This window comes from Cervus canadensis, chromosome 1, assembly GCF_019320065.1.
Source record: "Cervus canadensis isolate Bull #8, Minnesota chromosome 1, ASM1932006v1, whole genome shotgun sequence".
NCBI classification, from domain to species: domain Eukaryota; kingdom Metazoa; phylum Chordata; class Mammalia; order Artiodactyla; family Cervidae; genus Cervus; species Cervus canadensis.
Window position 1 is genome coordinate 63,535,898 of NC_057386.1, and position 21,629 is coordinate 63,557,526.

The 21,629-nt window shown below is 44.2% G+C and overlaps 1 protein-coding gene and 1 non-coding gene across 2 annotated transcripts in view; one reads left to right on the forward strand and one right to left on the reverse strand.

Moving 5' to 3' along the window:
- Positions 1-9,958: 9,958 nt before the first annotated feature.
- Positions 9,959-10,065, forward strand: LOC122424956. Its single transcript, XR_006264633.1, has one exon. It is a non-coding gene; the product is annotated as a U6 spliceosomal RNA (small nuclear RNA).
- Positions 10,066-20,040: 9,975 nt separating this feature from the next.
- MND1 (meiotic nuclear divisions 1) overlaps positions 20,041-21,629 on the reverse strand; it is an 82,808-nt gene continuing 81,219 nt past the window's right edge. The window contains exon 8 of the mRNA XM_043484320.1: positions 20,041-20,801. Within this exon, the coding sequence (XP_043340255.1) occupies positions 20,740-20,801 (62 nt within the window). The 3' untranslated portion in view covers positions 20,041-20,739. The remainder of the gene's footprint in view (positions 20,802-21,629) is intronic.

A 21,629-nucleotide genomic window follows, 5' to 3' on the forward strand; every position in this document is an offset into this window, starting at 1 on the left:
CCATCTTGATGTTGCCACCAGGGACCCCTCTAAGGCACAGACTCGATCATGTCCCTGCTTTAAAACTTTGAATGGGTTCCTCCTGCCTATGGGATCATGTCCACCCTCTTAGCAGAGCCTGCGAGGCTGTCCTCTCTGAAGCCTGGCCACACTTCAGCATTTCCTTACTCCTTCCCCTCCCCTACTCACCCCAAGTTTGCATTTCCCGTCTCACTGAATTTCCCAATTCTGTGTTTTTCTCTATTGTGCTCTCTTCACACAGAGTAACTGAACCCTTTCTTTCTTTCTTTTTTTGGCTGCACCATATGCAGCATGTGGGATCTTAGTTCCCCAACCAGGGATTGAACCCATGCCCCCTGCCATGGAAGGGTGGATTCTCAACCACTGGACTGCCAGGGAAGTCCCATCTACTCATCTTTCAAACGAAATGATGAAAATCTGTTCTTTCGAAAATAAACATAGCAATGATCACCCTATGCCTTGTAGTGTATGAAGTTACACCCTAAAATGTGTCACAGGCACCCCTGCCCTCAAGGAGCAGCAGAGTGGTGGAGCCAGATGGATGGACAGTAGACTTTGCAGCCACACAAAATGACCACTGCTGGCGGGCCCTGTCCGCGTCACCTGGGGGTGTCTCATTATTCTCCACTCTCTCAGGAGGGCTGGCACCTCTCCTGTCCATACAGGCAGAGCTCTTCACCATCTCCTCTCTGTTCGCCTCAAGTACACTTGATCATCCCTTATTTTACTCATCTTTGGACCCCTAGCCCTGGTACATCTTCTGCGTGTGTTTCAGAACCCATGGCAGTATCCTCAGGAATACTGATCAGAGCCCCCCATGTCCTCCACTAGACTTGATCCAAATGGCAGCAAGCATCGGGGATGGCAGCCGCAGACGTCCCCTCCTAGCGTCCTCCTATAGGTCTAGAATGAATGTCATTCCTCTAGCAAACTTTCTAAATCTTTTTTAAACTGCTGACCCATTTTTATCATGTCTTTCCCCCACAGAATCTATAGTGGCTTCCTGTGGCTGAGAACAGGACTATAACCCGGTTACCAAGTCACTGATTCCTTCCACCCTGATGGTGGGGAGAGGACAACGTTGCCCAGAACTGGCGCAGAAGGGCTCAGGTTCATCCTGTTGGTTACGCTCACTGAGGTTAAGAGTGCCTCTTCTGAGACACAAAGGTGTCTATCTGGTGTTCAGACTTGGAGCACAGTATTTCAACCAAGTAATTTCAAACACGTATTGCTTTGCAGCACTTGGGGACCATGGCTTACGTATGTGTAGGGAAGGTGATCGGATGCTTTTCCAGTTCTGAGGAACTGGAATCTTGACTCGAAGGGCATAGCTCAGACAAAGTGTAGTTTGAAGAATATACTTGTTCTGGGTGTGGATATGTTGGTGCAAAGGGCCAGGGCACTTGGAGGACACTGAACAATTAGGACTGTGCCCATGGAGGGTGACAAGCGTGGAAAGTTCAGGAAAAAGAGAACTAATTCATTAATTCTTTCTCTCTCTTTAATTATTTAATTCTTATTTAGGATTCTGACGGTATACATTCTTTGCAAACCAATTGTAAGTCTTTTGGGGTGGTCACAACCTAGAGGATACAAGTCAAATTCAAACTCATTCAGAACTTCCTCTTCCCCACTTGAACCGAGTCCTCACCTTAGGTCACAAGTTACCTGCACTCTAGCTTGCCACACCTGTCCTTACTTCTGCTTTGGGACTGTTGTGCTTACCCAGGCCTAGAATGTTACCTAAGAGCTACCACCTCTCATTCATTTACTCAGTCAACAAATATTCACTGAGGATCCAGGTTTGTGGGACGACGCTGGGAGGGGACACGAGCACCCATGTGCATCAAGCAGGTCTCCATGGCAACGTTGCTCCTGTTTCGGTGCTTTTTCCTCCATTAAAGTTTTATTAATAGTCCAGCCAATATTTCTTTCTATTTTTTTAAAGTTTTTTTCATGCAGACCATTTTTGAAGTCTTTATTGAATTTGTTACAATATTGCTTCTGTTTTTACGTTCTGTTTTTTGGCCATGAGGCATGTGGGATTTAAGCTCTTTGACCAGGGATCAAAACCGTACCTCTGCATTGGAAGGTGAAGTCCCAACCCCTGGATTGCCAGGGAAATCCCTGAGCCAGTATTTTCTGAACCAAAAAGCAAGTAACACACCTGCCATGAGGTATGATGATGGATCAGGATATATGAAATCCAGTCTGCTCTGGAAAGTGTAGGGCTTCCAAGGTGGTGCTAGTGGTGAAGAACCAGCCTGCCAAAGCAGGAGACCTAAGAGACATGAGTTTGATCCCTGGGTTGGGAAGATCCTCTGAAAGAGGGCATGGCAACCCACTCCAGTATTCTTGCCTGGAGAATCCCATGGACAGAGGAGCCTGGCAGGCTATGGTCCATGGCGTCACAGAGTCAGACACGACTGAGGCAGGCACACATGCTGCTCTGGAAAGCATAAGTAGCAGCCCCCTCTCTGCACAGACAGACTGTCTCCACTGTAAGGAGCGAAGGAAAGAAACATTTTTCTATTAGTAGACAAAGAAATGGAAGTTGCTTCGCTTGGGGACAGCAGGTTTAGGATAAACTTAATCATGATCTTTAGTGGATCACAGAGGAGCAATGGACCATTAGGAAAAAGACAGTCTTCTAGCCACTCCATTTTAGAATCTCTGTTTTTAGAAAGGGATGATGGTGATGGTTCAGTCGCTTAGTCGTGTATGACTATACAGTCCATGTGACCCCACGGACGGTAGCCCACCAGACTCCTCTGTCCATGGGACTTTCCAGGCAAGGATACTGGAGTGGGTGCCTTTCTTTCTCCAGGGGATCCTCCCGACCCAGAGATCGAACCCGGGTCTCCCACATTGCAGGTGGTTTCTTGCATTTCAGGTAGATTCTTTATCAACTGAGGCACCAGGGAAGCCCCAAAAAGGAATGATAGGAAACTCATAATTTTGTGAAGTTGAAAAATGAAAGGTCCCTGAATACTATGTGCAGGGTGTGATTTATACAAAATAGGAAGGAGCCTCTGCATTCAGAGGAGTAAAGGATTTTTAAAATAGCCATCAAAGGTACTTAATGCTTCTGAACTGTGCCCCTAAAAATGGTCAAAATGGTAAATTTATGTTACATATATTTTAAACACACACACACACACAAATATCCATGAAAGAAGGCTACAGCTAACACATTTCCAATTGTTAAGTATGTCCCTTTTAGGAAAACTACTTCATAGTACCCAAAATATACCCTGGTAGCTTAGTTGTTAAAGAATCCACCTTTAATGCAGGAGACCCCGGTTTGATTCCTGGGTCGGGAAGATCCACTGGAGAAGGGAATGGCTATCCATTCCAGTATTCTTGGGCTTCCCTTGTGGCTCAGCTGGTAAAGAATCCACCTGCAATGTGGGAGACCTGGGTTTGATCCCTGGGTTGGGAAGAGCCCCTAGAGAAGGGAATGGCTACCCACTCCAGTATTCTGGCCTGGAGAATCTCATGGACTGTATAGTCCATGGGGTCACAAAGAGTTGGACATGACTGAGTGACTTTCACTTCACTTTAAAATATATCAACTCCCCAATATTTCTAAGGCTCATATAACATCCTCAGTTTTCCTGCAAAAGCAGAGTACTCTTAAAAGGAGAAACACAGACTGTTAGCACACAGCCTTCTGGCTTGAATCCTGATGCAGAATGATTGGATATCATGGTCAAAGCATTGTCTCTTTAACTTCATCTGTGAAGAATTTCAGTCAAGGCTGGGGAAGAGAATACCTGTGAGGTTGGCTGGGTTGGACAATATTTTTACATCAGATAAAAACATCTAAGAACTGAGTGGAGAAATATGCATTCTTGGGCGCTCTTCATTCTTGACTTTTCCCCTTCCAGATCTTCTTTCCTCCACTCCTGAAGTTAGAACTCCCTTCCACTTTGTTCATGGAACAATCAGGAGCCTGACTTGTAAACTGAAACTACAGTGGCTACACCATTTTGTCTCCCAACTGTCTTGACAAGCACACTGACTTTCTTGTCCTGCTTGAAAATAGAAATCTTTTCTAGTTTCAACCTTCCAGAAAATGATGTCAAATTAAAACAGCTCAGGATGAGACTTCCCTGATGGTCCAGTGGTTAAGACTCCGAGCTTCTCATGCAGGAGGCATGGGTTTAATCCTTGGTTGGAGAGCTAAGATCCTGCAGGCCTGCCACCTCAGTAGGGTGAAAGAAAAACAAGAAGACTTAAAAATAGAAAAATAAAATCTATGAAAACAAAAAACAAGACAAAACAAAAAAACCCAACTCAGGATGGCTTGTAAGAAACACAAAAGTGTTCCCTCAAAAGAAAATCTTATCTAAATCTTTAAGAATCTATTTAAATGGATATATCTGTATATCTAAAAATCTTTAAAAGATCAAAAAACTCGTGTCTCCCATCCCCCTTTTGTAGACCTTTGAATTATTTCCATGGGTACTGTGTCTGTGCCTTGATTGCTGTAAATGCTCCTGTTTTTTTAGGCTCCTGCTCTGGGTGTGATAAGATGGGCCTGTGGGTTACTGACAAGCCCTGCCTCATTTCACAACAGAGACTCCAGAGTCCACTGAATTTGGGAGATGCTTTTCAGAGCCAGCTGGTCATTTCAAAACACAAAGTTGGACTCAGCTTGCCATTACTGCAGGCGCCCTACCTACAGTGACTTAAAGAAGAAGGACTTTTTGATTTGGAAGGAATAAGGTCAAAAGCCACTTCAAAAAGCATCTTTAGAGCTGGTAGTTCAGTTCAGTTGCTGGGTCATGTCTGACTCTTTGCGACCCCATGGACTGCAGCACGCCAGGCTGCTCTGTTCATCACCAATTCCCGAAGCTTGCTCAAACACACGTCCATCGAGTTAGTGATGTCATCCAACCATCTCATCCTCTGTCATCCCCCTTCTCCTCCTGCCTTCAATCTTTCCCAGCATCAGGGTCTTTTCTAATGTGTCAGTTCTTCACAGTTTTTAGAGCTGGTAAGGCTAGTCTTATTTCAGTAAAAGGCATAAACTTTTGAAATTAAGGTTAGAGCTGAGAGGAGAAAAGTCACAAATTTCTTTAATTCATTTGCTTTAAAAACCAGAACCCAGCTCAAAAATCAAAGTGTCCAAAATCTGGGTCCAAGAAAGGTATTCCTGCGTCAGGAATTCTACCTGAAAGATCAGAAGCATGACTTGTCCTTTTTTTTGCCCCCGTGTGTGATACTCTTACAGGGGCTCAGGGGCAAAGAGAGAAGCGGTGGGACAGGAGTCAGGGGACTGAGGCTCAAGCTCAGCGCTCAGTCCCATCTGCTAGTGGAGGCCTCTCGCCTGTGAGAGTAAAAAGAACCTATCTCAGGAACTAAGAGCCCTTGAACAAGACCTTTAAAGTCCAGCCTCTTTTGCAACCAAATAAATGCTTTAAAATGTGTTTGCTGCTGCAGCAGTTTTAAAAAAGTGATATACATATATCATATTTTTAAAGAAAAGACTTTGCATCATGGCTCCCACTTGAAACACATAGGTCCATTCAGCGTTAAACCAGCGGGCAACTCTGATACACCCTGCACCACGGACAGTGCTCAGCCACTCGGCTGTGTCCGACTCCTGCAGACCCTGGGGACGAGCCCGCCAGGCTGCTCTGTCCATGCGTTTCCAGGCAAGAATACTGGAGTGGGTTGCCATGTCCTTCTCCAAGCATGTACAGTATGCTAAATTAAATAAGCCAGTCACAAAAGGATGCTGATCCCACTTAGGTGAAGGATCTAGAAGAGTCAATTCATAGGATGTATTCAATAGAAATGTGAGGTTGCCAGGGGCTGGGGAAGGGAGAATGTGAGTTATTGTTTAATAGGTACAGATTCTCAGTTTGGGAAGATAAAAATATTCTGGACATGGATGGTGGTGATGGTGGCACAATAATGCGAAGGTACTTAATAGTACCAAGCTCTACACTTAAAAATAGATAAAATGGTAAATTTGATGTTGTATCTGATTCGCCACAATGTAAAACATTAAGTGTAGGCCCTCCTCTGGTAACAGTTATCTTTTCTAGTTATTTTTAGGTGGTGTTATCTATATCTGGTTCCCAAAACATTCTGCAAGGCTGGTGAATTCAGTTTATTTCTTAGAAAATACTTCTCTGGTGGCTCAGTGGAAGAGAATCTGCCTGTTAGTGCAGGAGACACAGGTTCGATTCCTGCCTCAGGGATGCCACATGCCTCAGAGCAACGAAGCCACAACTGTTGCACCCATGGGCTGCAACTACTGAAGCCTGTGCTCCCCAGGGTCTGTGCTCTGCGACGAGAGAAGCCGCCGCGATGAGAAGTGCCGTAACTGTAAGCAACAGCCCTGCCCCACCCCACCAGAGAGAGCCTGAGCATCTGTCAAGACCCAGCTTGGCCAGAAGTAAATAAATAAATAAAGTTACTCAAAACTGTATATTTGAATGTTGCCAAGAGAGTAGATCTTAAGAGTTCCCACCACAAGAAAAAAAATGTGTAACTACGTGAGGTGACCTATGTGAACAAGTCTTTTTGTGGCCATCAATTCACAAAATATACAAATATCCAATCATTCTGTCGTACACCTTAAACGTATAGAATGTTATATATCAATCATACCTGAATAAAACTGGAAAACAGGTCTGCTTGTTAAATTCTTGTGATGTATTTAAGGGCTCAGTTAGGTTTCAACATAGTATATGAATAAAGAAATGTTACATTAATGTTTTATTAGGAACTCAACCCACTCCAGTGTTCCTGCCTGGAGAATCCCGGGGATGGGGGAGCCTGGTGGGCTGCTGTCTATGGGGTCACACAGAGTCAGACACTACTGAAGCGACTTAGCAGCAGCAGCAGCAGCATCAGATCTGAATGAATCGTGCTCATAAATTTGGTTCAGCTCTTAGGAAATCTGTTCTGAATCGCAACTGGGCACTTGGTGACTCTCAGATCGCACTTACTGTCTGCCTGCAGCGGGGGAGGTACACAGCTCTTTTCACAATTAGCCTCGAGCAAGAGTTGATGAGACCTTTGATAAAATACCTTCTTGGAAGACGTTGCTTTCCTCCTACTTTCCCACCCTTCTTTCCCTCTTTCCTTCCCACGTGAACGCCACACAGAAAAATTACAGTTTGTAATTCTTTTTCCTTCCTTTCTTTTTTTGTTTTTAAGTATTAGCGTCAGTGTTGGATGAGAACGTCATTCCTTTCTAAATGTCCATGTTCCGGTCTGGGACCACGTCTGATTCCTCCCCAGTCTAGGCAGTGACCTTTTAAAGAGCTGGCAGATCATCCATCATCAAATCAGAGTCTAAGGTGCAAAGGACACTTCCTGGGTGTCTTTCCCCCAGTGTGGTCGCTTCTTTGGGGGAGGCGGGCGGGGAGCGCACTGGGAAATGAAGCCCTCTGGTCCCTGAGTTCCTCTTTCTATTTCTGCAGTTTTCACTTCCCTTCCCATCAGAAACCCCCTGGTGGTGGTAGCGCTCTCTCCTCTCCCTTCCCCGTCATTTCCCTTTCTTGTCTTCCTCGACACCTCTTCTGGGCTGGTCCCTGCAGCCCCGCTGCAGCTGCTTTCTCTGTCTTCACACCTAGAGTTCCATTTCCCCTAAGGTAGTGGTGGCGGTTGCTATGGTAAACTCAACTCCACTTTCAAGACCTGCTTCACAAGTGCAATCCCAGTGAGACATTCCCAGCACTTTGCCTGCGCTGCAGATACTGGGGAAGAGTCAGTCCTGCCTTCTGGCTGCTGTCACTGGCTGGCCTACACCAGCCGCCTGGGGTGAAAGGAAGGTAGCTTGTGAGTAGGTCCCTGATGCCCCCCGGAGAGTCAGAGAGAGATTTTAGGGAAGTCTTTACCTCCTGCTGTTTCTGGGAGCCACAGGTCCCCATTTTACTGTAACAGTGTCTTTTGGAAAAATAGAAATGAAATAATATATTGGGTATGCTGCCTCTGAGGGCTTCCCTGGTGGCTCAGATGGTAAAGAATCCACCTGCAATGCAGGAGACCCAGGTTCAATTCCTGTGTCAGGAAGATCCCCTGGAAAAGGGAATGGCTACCCATTTTCTGCCTGGAGAATCCCACAGACAGAAGAGGCTGGCGGGCTACAGTCCATGGGGTCGCAGAGAGTCGGACTCTAGCGACTTTCACACCTGTCACACACACAAGCTGCCTCTGAAGCGTAAAATCTCATAAGGGCCTTTGCAACTGGGCAGAAATTCCAATCCCGTACAAGCATCTAAATTCCATCTCGGCTGACTCTGTTTAAAAGATTCCTACTTGAAAACTCTTCATGCATCTTTTCATTCTACTGGGCTAGCTTGGTTAAGCCCCGCTCATCCATGTACTGCTATTCTGGGATGTGTACAATTGCCTAGACATGCTCAACTGGTTTATTTCTGCACTTTATACCAAAAAAAAAAAAAGAGTCTGCCCTGCCCTTGGTAGTGGTTATATTACATATCAGTCCACAAATGTCTTTTTGCAAGAATATAATTTTATGTTCTACCTCAGTTTCTTTTCCATTTCCCACCCTGTCCTGCAGTGTGGCAGTTGATCTCTGCCCTTCCTGAGGTTCTCCTGGCCCTGATCCCGAGATGGTGCCGCAGCCCCGGAGTCTCACCAGACGCCGGGGGGGCAGCGGGCGCCCTGCACAGTGCCCTTTGCCCCAGCCCGGGAGCTCTCAGCTGCCGCGGTGCTGTGTCTGGGACGTGGGGCTCCTCGCCCATCGACACCCTTCTTCCCCTTAGGAGTGCGGCTAAGAAACAGCGTCCAGCTCCCCTCAACTCCAGAACCCCCAGCTTTCCCCTTCTTTCCTCTTCTTCCTAGCCGGCAGGAATTTCTAGTAGCAGGTAAGTCTTCCCTTTGTGTTTCTGGCCAAGGTGCTTTCACTACACCCTCTAATCATCTTCCCCTTGCCTTCAAACCAACAGTTTCCTCTAACTAGGAATCCACTCCTTTCTCTAGGGCTCAAGCCTTTGGGGAAAGAAAAAAACACAACGAGGCCAGTATTTCTACTTTCCAGCGTGGCCCCCCAAATGGGAAGTAGGAGGCCACAGCTGAACAGTAAAGGGAACCCCAACTCTCATTTCAAGTCACACTTTCAGCAGGAGATTCTGAACATGAGCATGAAGGATAGTTATGAAGGATTTTATTTATTTATTTAGGAGTGATTAAAAATATATATTGAAGGGCTACTAGGAGCACAAATTTATAGGCATACAAACAGGTATTCTCGGTTTCCAATGCACGCTCAGTTGTGTCCCACTCTCTGCAGCCCCAGGGACTGGAGCCCTCCAGGCTCCTCTGTCCGTGGGCTTCTCCAGGCAAGAATACTGGAGTGGGTTGCCATTTGCTTCTCCAGGGGATCTTCCTGACTCAGGGACTGAACCCGAGTCTCCTGTGTATTCTTCACTGCAGGTGGATTCTTTACACAAAAACGTATAATCACTCCCAATTTCCAGGAACTTATTCTTTTTTAATATCAGTTTTTAAAATTGAAGTATAGTTGATTTACAGTGCTGTGTTAATCTCTGCTCTACAGGGTCTTCCCTGGTGGTGCAGTGGCTACAATGCAAGGGGCCTGGGGCTCGATCCCTGGTCAGGGAACTAGACCCCACATGCCACAGCTAGGAGTACACAAGCCACAACTAAAGACCCTTCATGCTGCAACGAAGACGGAAGATCCATGTGCCTCGACTAAGACTCAGTTCAGCCAAATTAAAAAAAAATTCTACTGTACAGAAAAGTGGTTCAGTTACACATACATACATTCTTTTCTTAATTATATATTCTCTTCTATTATGGTTTATCATAGGATATTGAATATAGCTTTCTGTGTCATACATAGGACTTTGTTGTTTATTCATTTTGTATAGAAAAGCTTACATTCCCCAATCAAGAATTTTTAGGTCTCCAATTAAAGAATACCCTTGTGCTCGCTTCGGCAGCACATATACTAAAATTGGAACGATACAGAGAAGATTAGCACGGCCCCTGCACAAGGATGACCCGCAAATTCGTGAAGCGTTCCATATTTTTTAGATCTGAAAGGGACACATGCACCCCAATGTTCATCGCAGCACTGTTTATAATTGCCAGGACATGGAAGCAACCTAGATGCCCATCAGCAGACGAATGGATAAGGAAGCTGTGGTACATATACACCATGGAATATTACTCAGCCATTAAAAAGAATTCATTTGAATCAGTTCTAATGAGATGGATGAAACTGGAGCCCATTATACAGAGTGAAGTAAGCCAGAAAGATAAACACCAATACAGTATACTAACACATATATATGGAATTTTAAAAGATGGTAATGATAACCCAATATGCAAAACAAAAAAAGAGACACAGATGTACAGAACAGACTTTTGGACTCTGTGGGAGAAAGCGAGGGTGGGATGTTCTGAGAGAACAGCATTGAAACAAGTATACTATCAAGGGTGAAACAGATCACCAGCCCAGGTTGGACGCATGAGACAAATGCTCAGGGCTGGTGCACTGGGAAGACCCAGAGGGATGGGATGGGGAGGGAGGCGGGAGAGGGGATAGGGATGGGGAACACATGTAAATCCATGGCTGATTCATGTCAATGTATGGCAAAAACTACTACAATATTGTAGAGTAATTAGCCTCCAACTAATAAAAATAAATGAAAAACAAAAACAAAACAAAAAAGAAATAAAAAAATAAAGAATACCCTTCTCTCCGAAGTTGTCGTCTTTATATAAACATGTGTGCATACAGTAAAAAGTTGCACGTCTCGAAAATTAGTTCATGAGTTATTCAAACTCTCTTTTCTGGAGAAAATTAGCAAGGCGTTTCTAGGTTTTTGAACAATATTCCCCCTGTACTTTAAGATGGCCGAACAGGCCCACATGTCTGGCTTGCTTACTAATTTTTATAAGTAAGAAAGTGAAAAGTAATCACAGACAACTCACAGGGTACAGAAAAACTATTTGCACTTGGTGCACGTCTAGGAGAATCATCCTTCTTCCATCCTAAATGTCCTTCCAAACTCGGCATCATTCAGCAGACCTTTAGTTATGGTGCAGGGCTGTGGCCACGACACTTTCCCCATTTCATTTAATGATTGATTCAGTTTCCATACAAGCAGCTACCTCAGGAACACTTTAAAATAATTTCATTTTCAGAATGTTATGGACATTTGTATATGAACCTACAGTTTACAGAATACTCTGGATCTATCATTTTTTGGCTCCTCATAATCACTGTGAGTGGTTGTGGGTGTTTTGAAGGACTTTTAAGATAGCACCTGCAGCTGACGTTTGCCTGCAGGTCAGTGCTGGGGGTGGGCTTACTTAGTGAGGGGTCCCCAGACAGCTCTCTGGGGGTGTACAGAAGATGCTTGCCTTCAGCATATTAGAATAACCACAACTCCTCCCATTTTGGTCATTTTTGTGGAAATCTGTGAATAGCTTTACTTTGAATATACTACATACTGAAATACTCAAGTGGTTCTGAAAGTGTACTGAGAAAAGGGTTATAAATTAAGATCAGTGGGAAAAAGAAAGTTTTAATTTAAACAAGCATGTGTGCATGTTAAGTCGCTTCCGTCATGTCCAACTCTTTGCAACTCCACGGACTGTAGCCCACCAGGCTCCTCTGTCCATGGGATTCTCCAGGCAAGAATACTGGAGTGGGTTGCCATGCCCTCTTCCAGAGGATCTTCCTGACCCATGGATCAAACCCGCGTCTCATGTCTCTTGCATTGGCAGGTGGGTTCTTTACCACTAGTGCCACCTGGGAAGCCCTAATTTACACACACACACACACATATATATATAATTTTATATGTAATTTATATATAATTTAAATATGGGAAACCCTAGTGGCTCAGCAATAAAGAATTCACCTGCAACGCAGGAGATGCTGGTTCAATCCCTGGGTCGGGCAGATCCCCTGGAGAAGGAAATGGCAACCCACACCAGTATTCTTGCCTGGAGAATCCCATGGACAGGGGACCCTGGTGGACTATGGCACATGGGGTCACAAAGAGTTGGACACGACTTAGAAACCACACAACAACAGCAACACAGTTTAAATATATATGTTGCAATCAAAATTGCAAATAACAAAAGTATTCTTGCAAGTTTTACAACCCAGGAGGTAGTCAGTCCTAGAGAGTGAGTGAGTGGGGGAGAGAGAGACAAAGCAAGAGAGAGGGAAATCTTGACTTTCTCTTAATAAGATTTCTAAATCTTGGAACTTCCTCTCCTTAGAGACAGAAAGGGTGAGAACAGAAAACGTGAGAGTTACAGGCAATCTTTCTTACAAAAATAAACATTTACTCTCTCTCACACACAGACACTCGCTAAAATGACAGGAAGAGTTCCTCATTTCTTTTTTGGTCTCCAAAATGTAAACGGCAGACTTCTTTTATTCAGCTGTATTTGAAGGGTAAGTTGACATGGTCATTTGAGACGTTACTGGAACCAGAAACTAGAAATCACCATCGAGTCCTCTTTCCATCCCTCCCTCACCCTATCCCAGCCAAGCAGACATCAGTCTTCTCTGCTCATCCTGGAAGGTACGTTCATGGTCTGTGGACGTCTCTTCCTCCTCGCCCTAATCCAAGCCTCCATCACTCTGAGTCGAATTATCACACAACCCATCTCCCGCTACCCAGCCACCCCGCATACCAGGAGCCTCCCAAACAGACCTGTTGCTGCAGAGCCCGTGAATGAGGCCGTGAACTGTGGGCGGAAACACTTCGAACTTCAACTTCTCTCATCCTTTAAAATGACTATTCTTCTGTATTCTATGATCCACGTAATATGATTTAAGAATAAACTTGCCTATATTGCTGTGTGGGTTGTACCTGTTTTATTGATAGAGGTATACTATTTAAAAAGTGTGGTGGCCACTACTCTACATGGCAGTCAGAGTGAATTTTAAAAATGCAGATCAGATCTTGTTAATTCTTTAGCTTAAACTGCTCAATGGCTTCCCATCATACAGAGTCCAAAACCTGTGGCAGTTCCTACAAACCTGGAAGGACGTGCCTCGTCTCCGGCCACCCTGCAAACCTGCCCATGTCCTAGGCGTGGGGCTCTGTCCCCGCTGACTTTCTGCTCCTCCTCTGAAGACAGGTTTATCCCCACGGGAAATCACACACGCCCTTCCCTCTGCCTCTGTGAAGCTTTGTGTGTGTGTTTGCTCAGTTGTGTCTGACTCTTTGAGATCCCATGGACTGCAAACCACCAGGTTCCTCTGTCCAGGGGGTTAGGTCTCAGGTCATGTCTCTTCCCTGACAACCCCTGCCCTGCACACCATCATCTCTCTCCTACACCAAGTGTCCCTGCGTTCAACTTTCTTAGCACCTGCATGCTCCATCATGGGACTTAGCAGGGTTGCTATTAAACATGTATAGCGTTTTTTTCAATGTCTTCCACACTAGGCCATAATCTTCATGAGAACCTCTTTACCTCTTTAGGTAACTCCCAGCACCTAATAAGGGCAAAAAAGAATGAATCCAAGTAAGAACTCCTACACTCACACTTGATTCCCAAGAGTTAGAGGGCCTGGAAGGGTCCTCAGAGCATCACCTCAGGAATCTCTGGAATTTCTGGGGTTCATCTGCCCTGCTCCAGACAACTTAATTCTGGGTCCCAATGAACCATCTGTTTCTCTATGAGGCCTTTTGAGAGGCCCCTGAAAAATCCCTCCCCAGCATCCTCTGGAAAGCTTTATCACATCACTTAGGGATACATGAAAAGAGAAAGTTGCTCACTCGTGTCCAACTCTTTGTGACCCCATGGACTACACAGTCCATGGAATTCTCCAAGCCAGCATACTAGACTGGGTAGCCTATCCCTTCTCCAGGGGATCTTCCCAACCCAGGAATTGAACCAGGGGCTCCTGCATTGCAGGTGAAATCTTAACCAGCTGAGCTACCATGGAACCAGCTCTTTTCACTGCTGTTTCTGCACCAAGATTCATTGTCTTCAGGACTTGGAGCTTATCTCTGGGACTGGTGTAAAGGAGGCATTTCATAAGTGACCGGAGATCTCTGGTGTTACAGGTCCTTTTATTAAAAAAGAAAAAGAAATGTTTCAACTTGTTTAATTTCCAGAATTCTCAAGAAGTGAAATCTATTCCTTAGACAAGGCAAATGCATTGGGAGGGGTATCTTTTTATTTTCAAAAATCTTATTGAAGTAAGGTTGATTTACAATGCTGTGTGTTAATTTCTGCTGTACCACAAAGTGATTCAGTTACACATATATGTACTTTTTTGTAGTCTTTTCCATGATCATTTATCACACGATATTGAAGAGAGTTCCCTGTGCTATAGTAGGACCTTGTTTATCCATCCTATATATACTATTTTGCATCTGCAAACTAGAAAGATAAAGGAAGGGGAGGATATAAAATGTAGTGTTTCACACACACAGCACATTTGGAAAATGCTAGACTAAATCTAAGGACAATCGGTAGCCCATAAGCAGGGTGACCATACAGCCAGTCTGCCTGGCACAGTCGTGACTCACAGCCGTCACTCTGGCTCCATTAGCATCAGCCGTCATGCTCCCTCTCAAGAGGGCCCCGACTGAAATAACAAGCCATATGGTCACCTCCAGTGAGCAAGTCCCCAAATCCCATCTAGCCCTCCTGCTCCGTTTGTTCTCTACGTCTCGGAGTCTGTTTCTGTTTTGTAGATATGTTCGTGTCGTATTTTATATTTCACATATAGGTGATATCATATAGTATTTGTCTTTCTCTGACTTAACTTTGCTTAGTGTGATAATCTCTAGGTCCATTCATGTTGCTGCAGATGGCATCATTTCACTCTTTTTTATGGCTAAGGAATATTCCATTGTGTAAATATACCATATCTTCTTTATACATTCATCTGTGCATGGACATTTAGATTGCTCCCACGTCTTGGCTATTTTACTTATTTACTGTTGGCTGTGCCGGTCTTCACCGCTTGCCTGGACTTTCTCTAGTTGTGGGCGTGGGGGCTCCTTTCCTGCTGTGGTGCAGGTGGCCGCTGCGGTGGCGTCCCCTGGGCGCGCGGGCTTCAGAGGTTGTGGCACGTGGGCTCAGGAGTCGGGCTCACAGGCCCTAGAGTGTAGTCTCAGTGGTTGTGGCGCTTGAGCTTGGTCGCTCTGAGGCATGTGGAAGTTTCCCAGACCAGGGATCGAACTGGTATCCCCTGCCCTGCAGGTGGATTCTTATCTACTGCACCACCAGGGGAGTTCTTGGCTATTTTAAACAGTGAGCAGAGGGGTGTGTGTGTCTTTTCAAATTATAGTTTTGCCTGGGTGTATGTCCAGGAGTGGGACTGCTAGATCATATGGCAACTCTATTTTTAATTTTTTAAGGAATCTTCACACTGTTTGCCATAATGGCTGTACCAATTTCCATTCTGGGTGGAATATAAGACTTGCTTTGATATATTAAATGCTTATTTTACCCTTCTTAAGATCTGGCTTTTTTGAGGGGGTGGAATAAGAGAATTAACAGTCTGTCTGGTTCTGCTGTTTTCTTCTCCCTCTCAGAGAAACTAACTTAAAAGGGAGGGTGACTCAAGGACTGAGCGTAAGCCTGGAATAAACAAAGTACATGGACGTTGCTTTTGCCACATCCATAGGATGCAAGAAAGACAAAAGGAAAGAAAAGACATTCTTGATGCTCTTTGCGGCAATTACACAACACGGAAACATTAGGTAGCTAGAAAAATGCATTCTTGAAACTTAGAATGAATTTAAAACACAACAAGTAATTGTTTCTGTTTTTATGACACCAACCTCATACAGATCACTTATATTCATACCTAATAGCTTGGTCCGAAACCAAACATATTTGATTCATGTAGTATCTACCGGATTCTACTCACAGGAGATTCTTAATCTTAGCCCCTGAGCTGTTTAACTTTTAAGCTTGGATCCTAATAAGGGTTCAGCTTGCTTGCTTCAGTACCAAGAACTGCGGTGGAAGAGTTACCATACAAGGGCAGGAAGGCTTCCAGGGGGGACGGGGGCGGAGGTGCGGCTTGGGCACAGTGTTATGTAACCACAAAGGGAGTGCTGCAAAGGGAAAAGCTCCCTCTGTCTTCCTTAAAAATATTAAATGCTAAAAATGTCTCAAAGACACCTAACAAGCACATGGAGTTAGCAGCCCAAATATAATTAGACCCAGAAAATCAGTTCAAGCTGACGGGCTTATGGGACTGCTATTTCAGATAACTTTAGATGCTTGGTGTCCCCAAGAGACAGTTGTAAAAATGTATGTACAGTATGTTTCAGTAAGAGAAATGTCATTTCCTTTTTCATTGACAATGAGTTATGAAAGTTGACCTACAGACCGTCTCCAAATGAGCTGCATTCCAGTAGCGCCTTTCTAAGTCAGTGGCTGGGCTGGAACATAGTTTCCCATGGAAACAATTTTAGATATGGTGGTTCAGATGGCCAGATATGGTGGTTCAGATGGCCAAGAAGCCCATTAACCTAATTTTGCTACAAACTCTGACCACCATGTATGACAGACAATGCTTTTTCGTAAGAAAATGTTTCCTAACTTCTCAGCTGGGATTCCTATAACTCACCTTCCCTGACCGGGCAGGAGTGGGGGACGCCTTGAACGCAGATGCTGCTGGGGTGGGCAGCGGAGGCTGGGCCCAGGGCGAGGTGGGCTCCTCCACAGCAGCAGCAGGGCCCCCGAGGTGACCGTGAGGCCTGGGGGAAGCGAGGCCCCGGAGCCAGGGTACCTGTGAACGGGCAGGAGTGGGGGACGCCTTGAACGCAGATGCTGCTGGGGTGGGCAGCGGAGGCTGGGCCCAGGGCGAGGTGGGCTCCTCCACAGCAGCAGCAGGGCCCCCGAGGTGACCGTGAGGCCTGGGGGAAGCGAGGCCCCGGAGCCAGGGTACCTGTGAACGGGCAGGAGTGGGGGACGCCTTGAACGCAGATGCTGCTGGGGTGGGCAGCGGAGGCTGGGCCCAGGGCGAGGTGGGCTCCTCCACAGCAGCAGCAGGGCCCCCGAGGTGACCGTGAGGCCTGGGGGAGCGAGGCCCCGGAGCCAGGGTACCTATGAAGGAAACTGCCATCACTGTATTGGCAGTATTTTATTTTCTTTTGGCAAGAACTTCCTAAATGCTGAGAATGATATGACTACCTTTTGCTGAGCACATACTCTGCCCTAGAGCACAGTGTTCTTTGCTGTGTCCACATCATTTCGCTTGATTTTCCAAGCAAATTCAAGAACTCTGAGGCCAGTTGTCTCATCCAGATTTAAGAAACAGGGCAGGGTGAGAGGGGGAGGAAGGGCCACAGACGGCTTGGGGAGTGGGTTGTGTGTGCTCAGTCGTGTCTGTTTGCGACCCCATGGACTGTAGCCCGCCAGGCTGCTCTGTCCATGGGATTTTCCAGGCAGGAATATGGGAGTTTGTAGCCAGGCCCTCCTCCAGGGGATCTTCCCGATCCAGGGATCGAACTCACGTCTCCTGCGTTAGCAGGCGGATTCTTTACCTACTGAGCCGCCCGGGAAGCAGGGCAGCCCTGGGGAGTGGGGAGCAAGGCACAAACTACTGGGGCATGGTGGGCTCAGGCCTGCTGCGCAGCACGGGGAACACAGCCAATACTTTGTAATAACTGTAAACATCAAGTAACTTTTAAAAATTGTATAAAATTTTTTAAAAAAGAAAAAAACAGGGCAGGAAAGCATAGGGATATTAGCAACTTGCCTAAATTCAGGGTGAGAGCCAGTATGTGAACTCAAGCTTGTTTGATCCAAATCCATATTGTTTCCTAGGGACTTAGGGAACACTTCCGACAGCCTATTGCTCATTTTCATTCAATGGTTTTCATTAAGACAGTAATTATCCCCCTCAGCAAGTGGACAGGATTAATTGATTCAAGAAATACTAAGAGCTTTATATGCGGATGATGCACGGATGTATGAGCTGGGAATCGAGTGGATACAGGACATCCAAACGTGAACATTATTTAGGTAAAGTTACGGAGCAGATGAGCAGTGCTGGAGTGGACACACCTTTTTACACAGAGCAGGGGCTTACGGGAGGTTTCTGTGACTGAAGGCCTGGCACAGAAGGCCTCGAGAAGAGGGCTGGACCTGAGCTGCTCTCTGAAGAAACAGACTTTAGAGAGAGGACATGCTTGATGAAGGGCTCAGATGAGCAAAACTTGCTTGCTAATAATTCTTTGATTAAGAGATAAGACTACCTTGATTTGTTTCATGCTGCAGCGAGGTGCAAAGTAAGACTGAAAAGTTGGGGCCAGATGGTGCAGAGACCTCTGGGATTTCTTTGTTGTAAGTCAACTTCCTGAACAAACTATACAAAAATACTTGAACAGGCAACATTCAAAAATAAAATTTAAAGAAAGAAGAGGAAGAATTCCTCTCTTTCACAGAGACAACCACTAAGTCTCCTGTGCATCCTTTCCGTCTGTGTGTTTGTGTGTGGACACAAGCAATCACAGATACATGTGCTATTTCCCCCCTTTACTTATTTTTTTGACCACACGGCAGTGAAAGCACCAAGTTCTAACCACTGGACCGTCAGGGGACTTCCTTTCCCCTTTTATTAAAAGGTAGCATATGCTCTGTAGAAATTTTGGATAGCAGCAATTTACTTATGTACATATTTTTTCTTACTATTTGAAATGACTGTTTCCTTATTAAAATATAATAGCGTTTCCCACTGTGGATTTATAAAACACCGAGAACTGGGATCCAGAGAGGGACAGCAATACCCAGAGGAGGACCTCCCCGGCGCCAGCTTGGTACCTGTGGGTCTAGATCCTGGAGGCAGGACTGTGGGTTGATGCGGCGGTCTTCCCCGTCCACACCCCCGACACCTGTACACTCCTTGTCTGTGCTCTCTGCAGGGTCATAATTCCCTGCTTGTGCGTCTGCTTCATCTACTCAGTTGGAATCCTTTGAGGCAAGGACTACAGAACTCATTTATCTTTGTATCATCAACTTCTAATATACTGCTTGGCAAATATGAGATTATTAAATGAGTGTCCAAATGATTTCATGAATGGAGAAAAAGTGACTGTAATGTTCAAAAATGAGTTAAACAATTTAGCTGAACCCTAGGTTATTAGAATAAAGGGAAAAGAAATGGTATTTCTCCTATCCGGTGATGTGTTCTGAGACAACAGTGTGGAGGTGTGTTAAGACCAGGCAGCAGAAAGGAAGAGTGAAGACGCTGCGGGGAGGGAAGGAGGAGAGAAATGAAGCCAAGCAAGGCCTTGGAGCAGCCAGGAGGAGCGGGGTCGTGGGCAACAGTGGGGATCCAGTCTAGGCAGAAGGATGGCAGTCACAGCAACTGGAAGGGGGTGTCAGGGAGTTGAGATTATGCTTGAAGAGCTCAAGCTTAAATAAAAGAATTTTTTTTTAAATAGAGAAAATTGAGGAAAGTAGAATTGAGTAGAGAGGCCTGAGTGGCAAATGTCTGAAGCAGTTTCAGGACCTGAGAGGGAAAGCTGACTGAAAGTAACAGCCGCTTTCCGGCCTTTCTGGAGTAAGGCCAGTTACAGTTTAAGAAAAAGTGTTGATGAGCAATGATGAGAATCTGTTTGAAGCAGGAGCTTATGAAGCTGTCATTCTTTTGTGTCAAATACTACATGAGGTGCTCTGGGCCTAAAGACATGAAAAATCAACATGCCCTCAAAGAGCTTTTGTCTAGCAGGGAAAAAACTATCTTCAAAATATACTTAGTTCCAACGTTACTGCCTTACTTTTTAAATGGTCTTATAACATAGCTAATACTGCAATACAGGATGGCTCCTACATACTCTGTCTACATATGAGAAAAGCGATCTCTTAGGTACTTTCAGTTTTCGTTATGCAAAATAATTTTGATACACAGGTATGTTATTTCCTAAAGCTGTGCTATGTCAAATGTTGATACCATTCCAAGAAAGAACTTATCTTCCTGGATCTATTAAGAAAATTGTTGTCATTAAAGTATATTTTAAATCTGTTAAAAACAAACAAACAGGTCATTTCAGTCTCCATAAATATAAACTGATTTTATTAGCGTCCTTAAAAGCAAAGTATTTGTTCCAGTTGACCTCAGAATCAAACCAAATCTGCTCTGATGGAAACTTGCTAATAAGAAAGTTAAACTCAGTCAGGTGTGGGTCCCCAGAGCTCACACAACACAGGAAACGCATGTAAGTCAAAAGTAAGTTGACCTAAACACGGTAACAACCACAACTGGACAGGAAAAAATGACATATCTGCTCAATTTAAATGTGCAAAAAGTTCCCGTAGTTACTTTTCCAAATGCTATGAGAAACACAATGCCTTCCAGGTGAGGGCGTGCAAAGTAACCCGCCCTTCCTGCATCAAACCCAGTCTCCACATCGGTGAGGCACATTTTAGGGAGGTTTTCAGAAAGCATTTGGCATTTAACCTTTAAAAGCTAATCTTTAACCTAAAGATACCTGAGCATTAATTACAAATTTTCTTTCTAATTAATAAATTTCAGCTAAAAGGCAGTTAATTTTTACAAATCTGTTTTTGATAATAGAGTCCCAGCACATTTTTTTTTTTACAAATTGTTTCAATAAAAAATTACTTAGAATCCATTTCTGAAAACCCATTGAAAAAGCAATTTAAAAGTCCTCAAAGCCATTACCCTTCCCCTTCTTTTCTATAAAACTCAGCTCTATCTTACATTACTTATAGTCTTTGTAGAGCATGTAGAGTTCTTCATGAATAGTCTTCTTGAGTACAAAACAAAAGAGCTTCTTTTTTTCTCTTGTCAAGAACTCCTATGAATGCACAGACAGATGTTTGGGAATGTTCTATGAAAACACCATCTGAAATAGCATGCAACTGAAAACAAACCAAATGTGTATAAATCTTAGAACATCTTTATGAACAAACAATATATAGCAAGTAAAACAAATTTTTTGAACAAAATTTCCAAACTCTTAAGTGAAAAGCAAAACAGCACTAATTCATATGTTCAGAATGATCCAGATTTTGGTTTTGTTGTTGAAAATTATAGTTGAGTATCTTCAGAAGCCAGGTAATCCCAGTATTACATAAATTGTTTCAGAGCAGATGAAAGAAAACTTGCAAATCCTTTTTAAGGATTAACATTAGTATAACACTGATATCCAAATCTGTACAAATAGCACACAAAGAAAAAATTATGAATATGAATATTGATGCAAAAATTCTAAATAAACTATTAATATCCATATAACTATTAATACCTACATAATATCTAATTCTAATATCACATTAAGAAAATAATTCACCATAACTAAGTAGGTTTTATACCAGGAATGTACAGATAGTTGAGTGTGAAAAATTTATTAATATCATTCACCTTATTAATAGATTTTAAAAGAAAGATCATATGCTTACCTCCATAGATGGGGAAAACTCGAACAAATTTAACAAGCATTCCTTATACAAATTCTTGAGAAAACAGGATATTTCCTTAACATTATCAATTAAAGGAGAGCATTTTACTTAATGCAGAATTCTGACATCTTACTGAAGTCAGAAATAAGATAATGTTCCTACCTCTACTACAGTTTTATGAGTGGTATTAGCTGATGCAATCAATGAGAAAACAATGAGAGAAG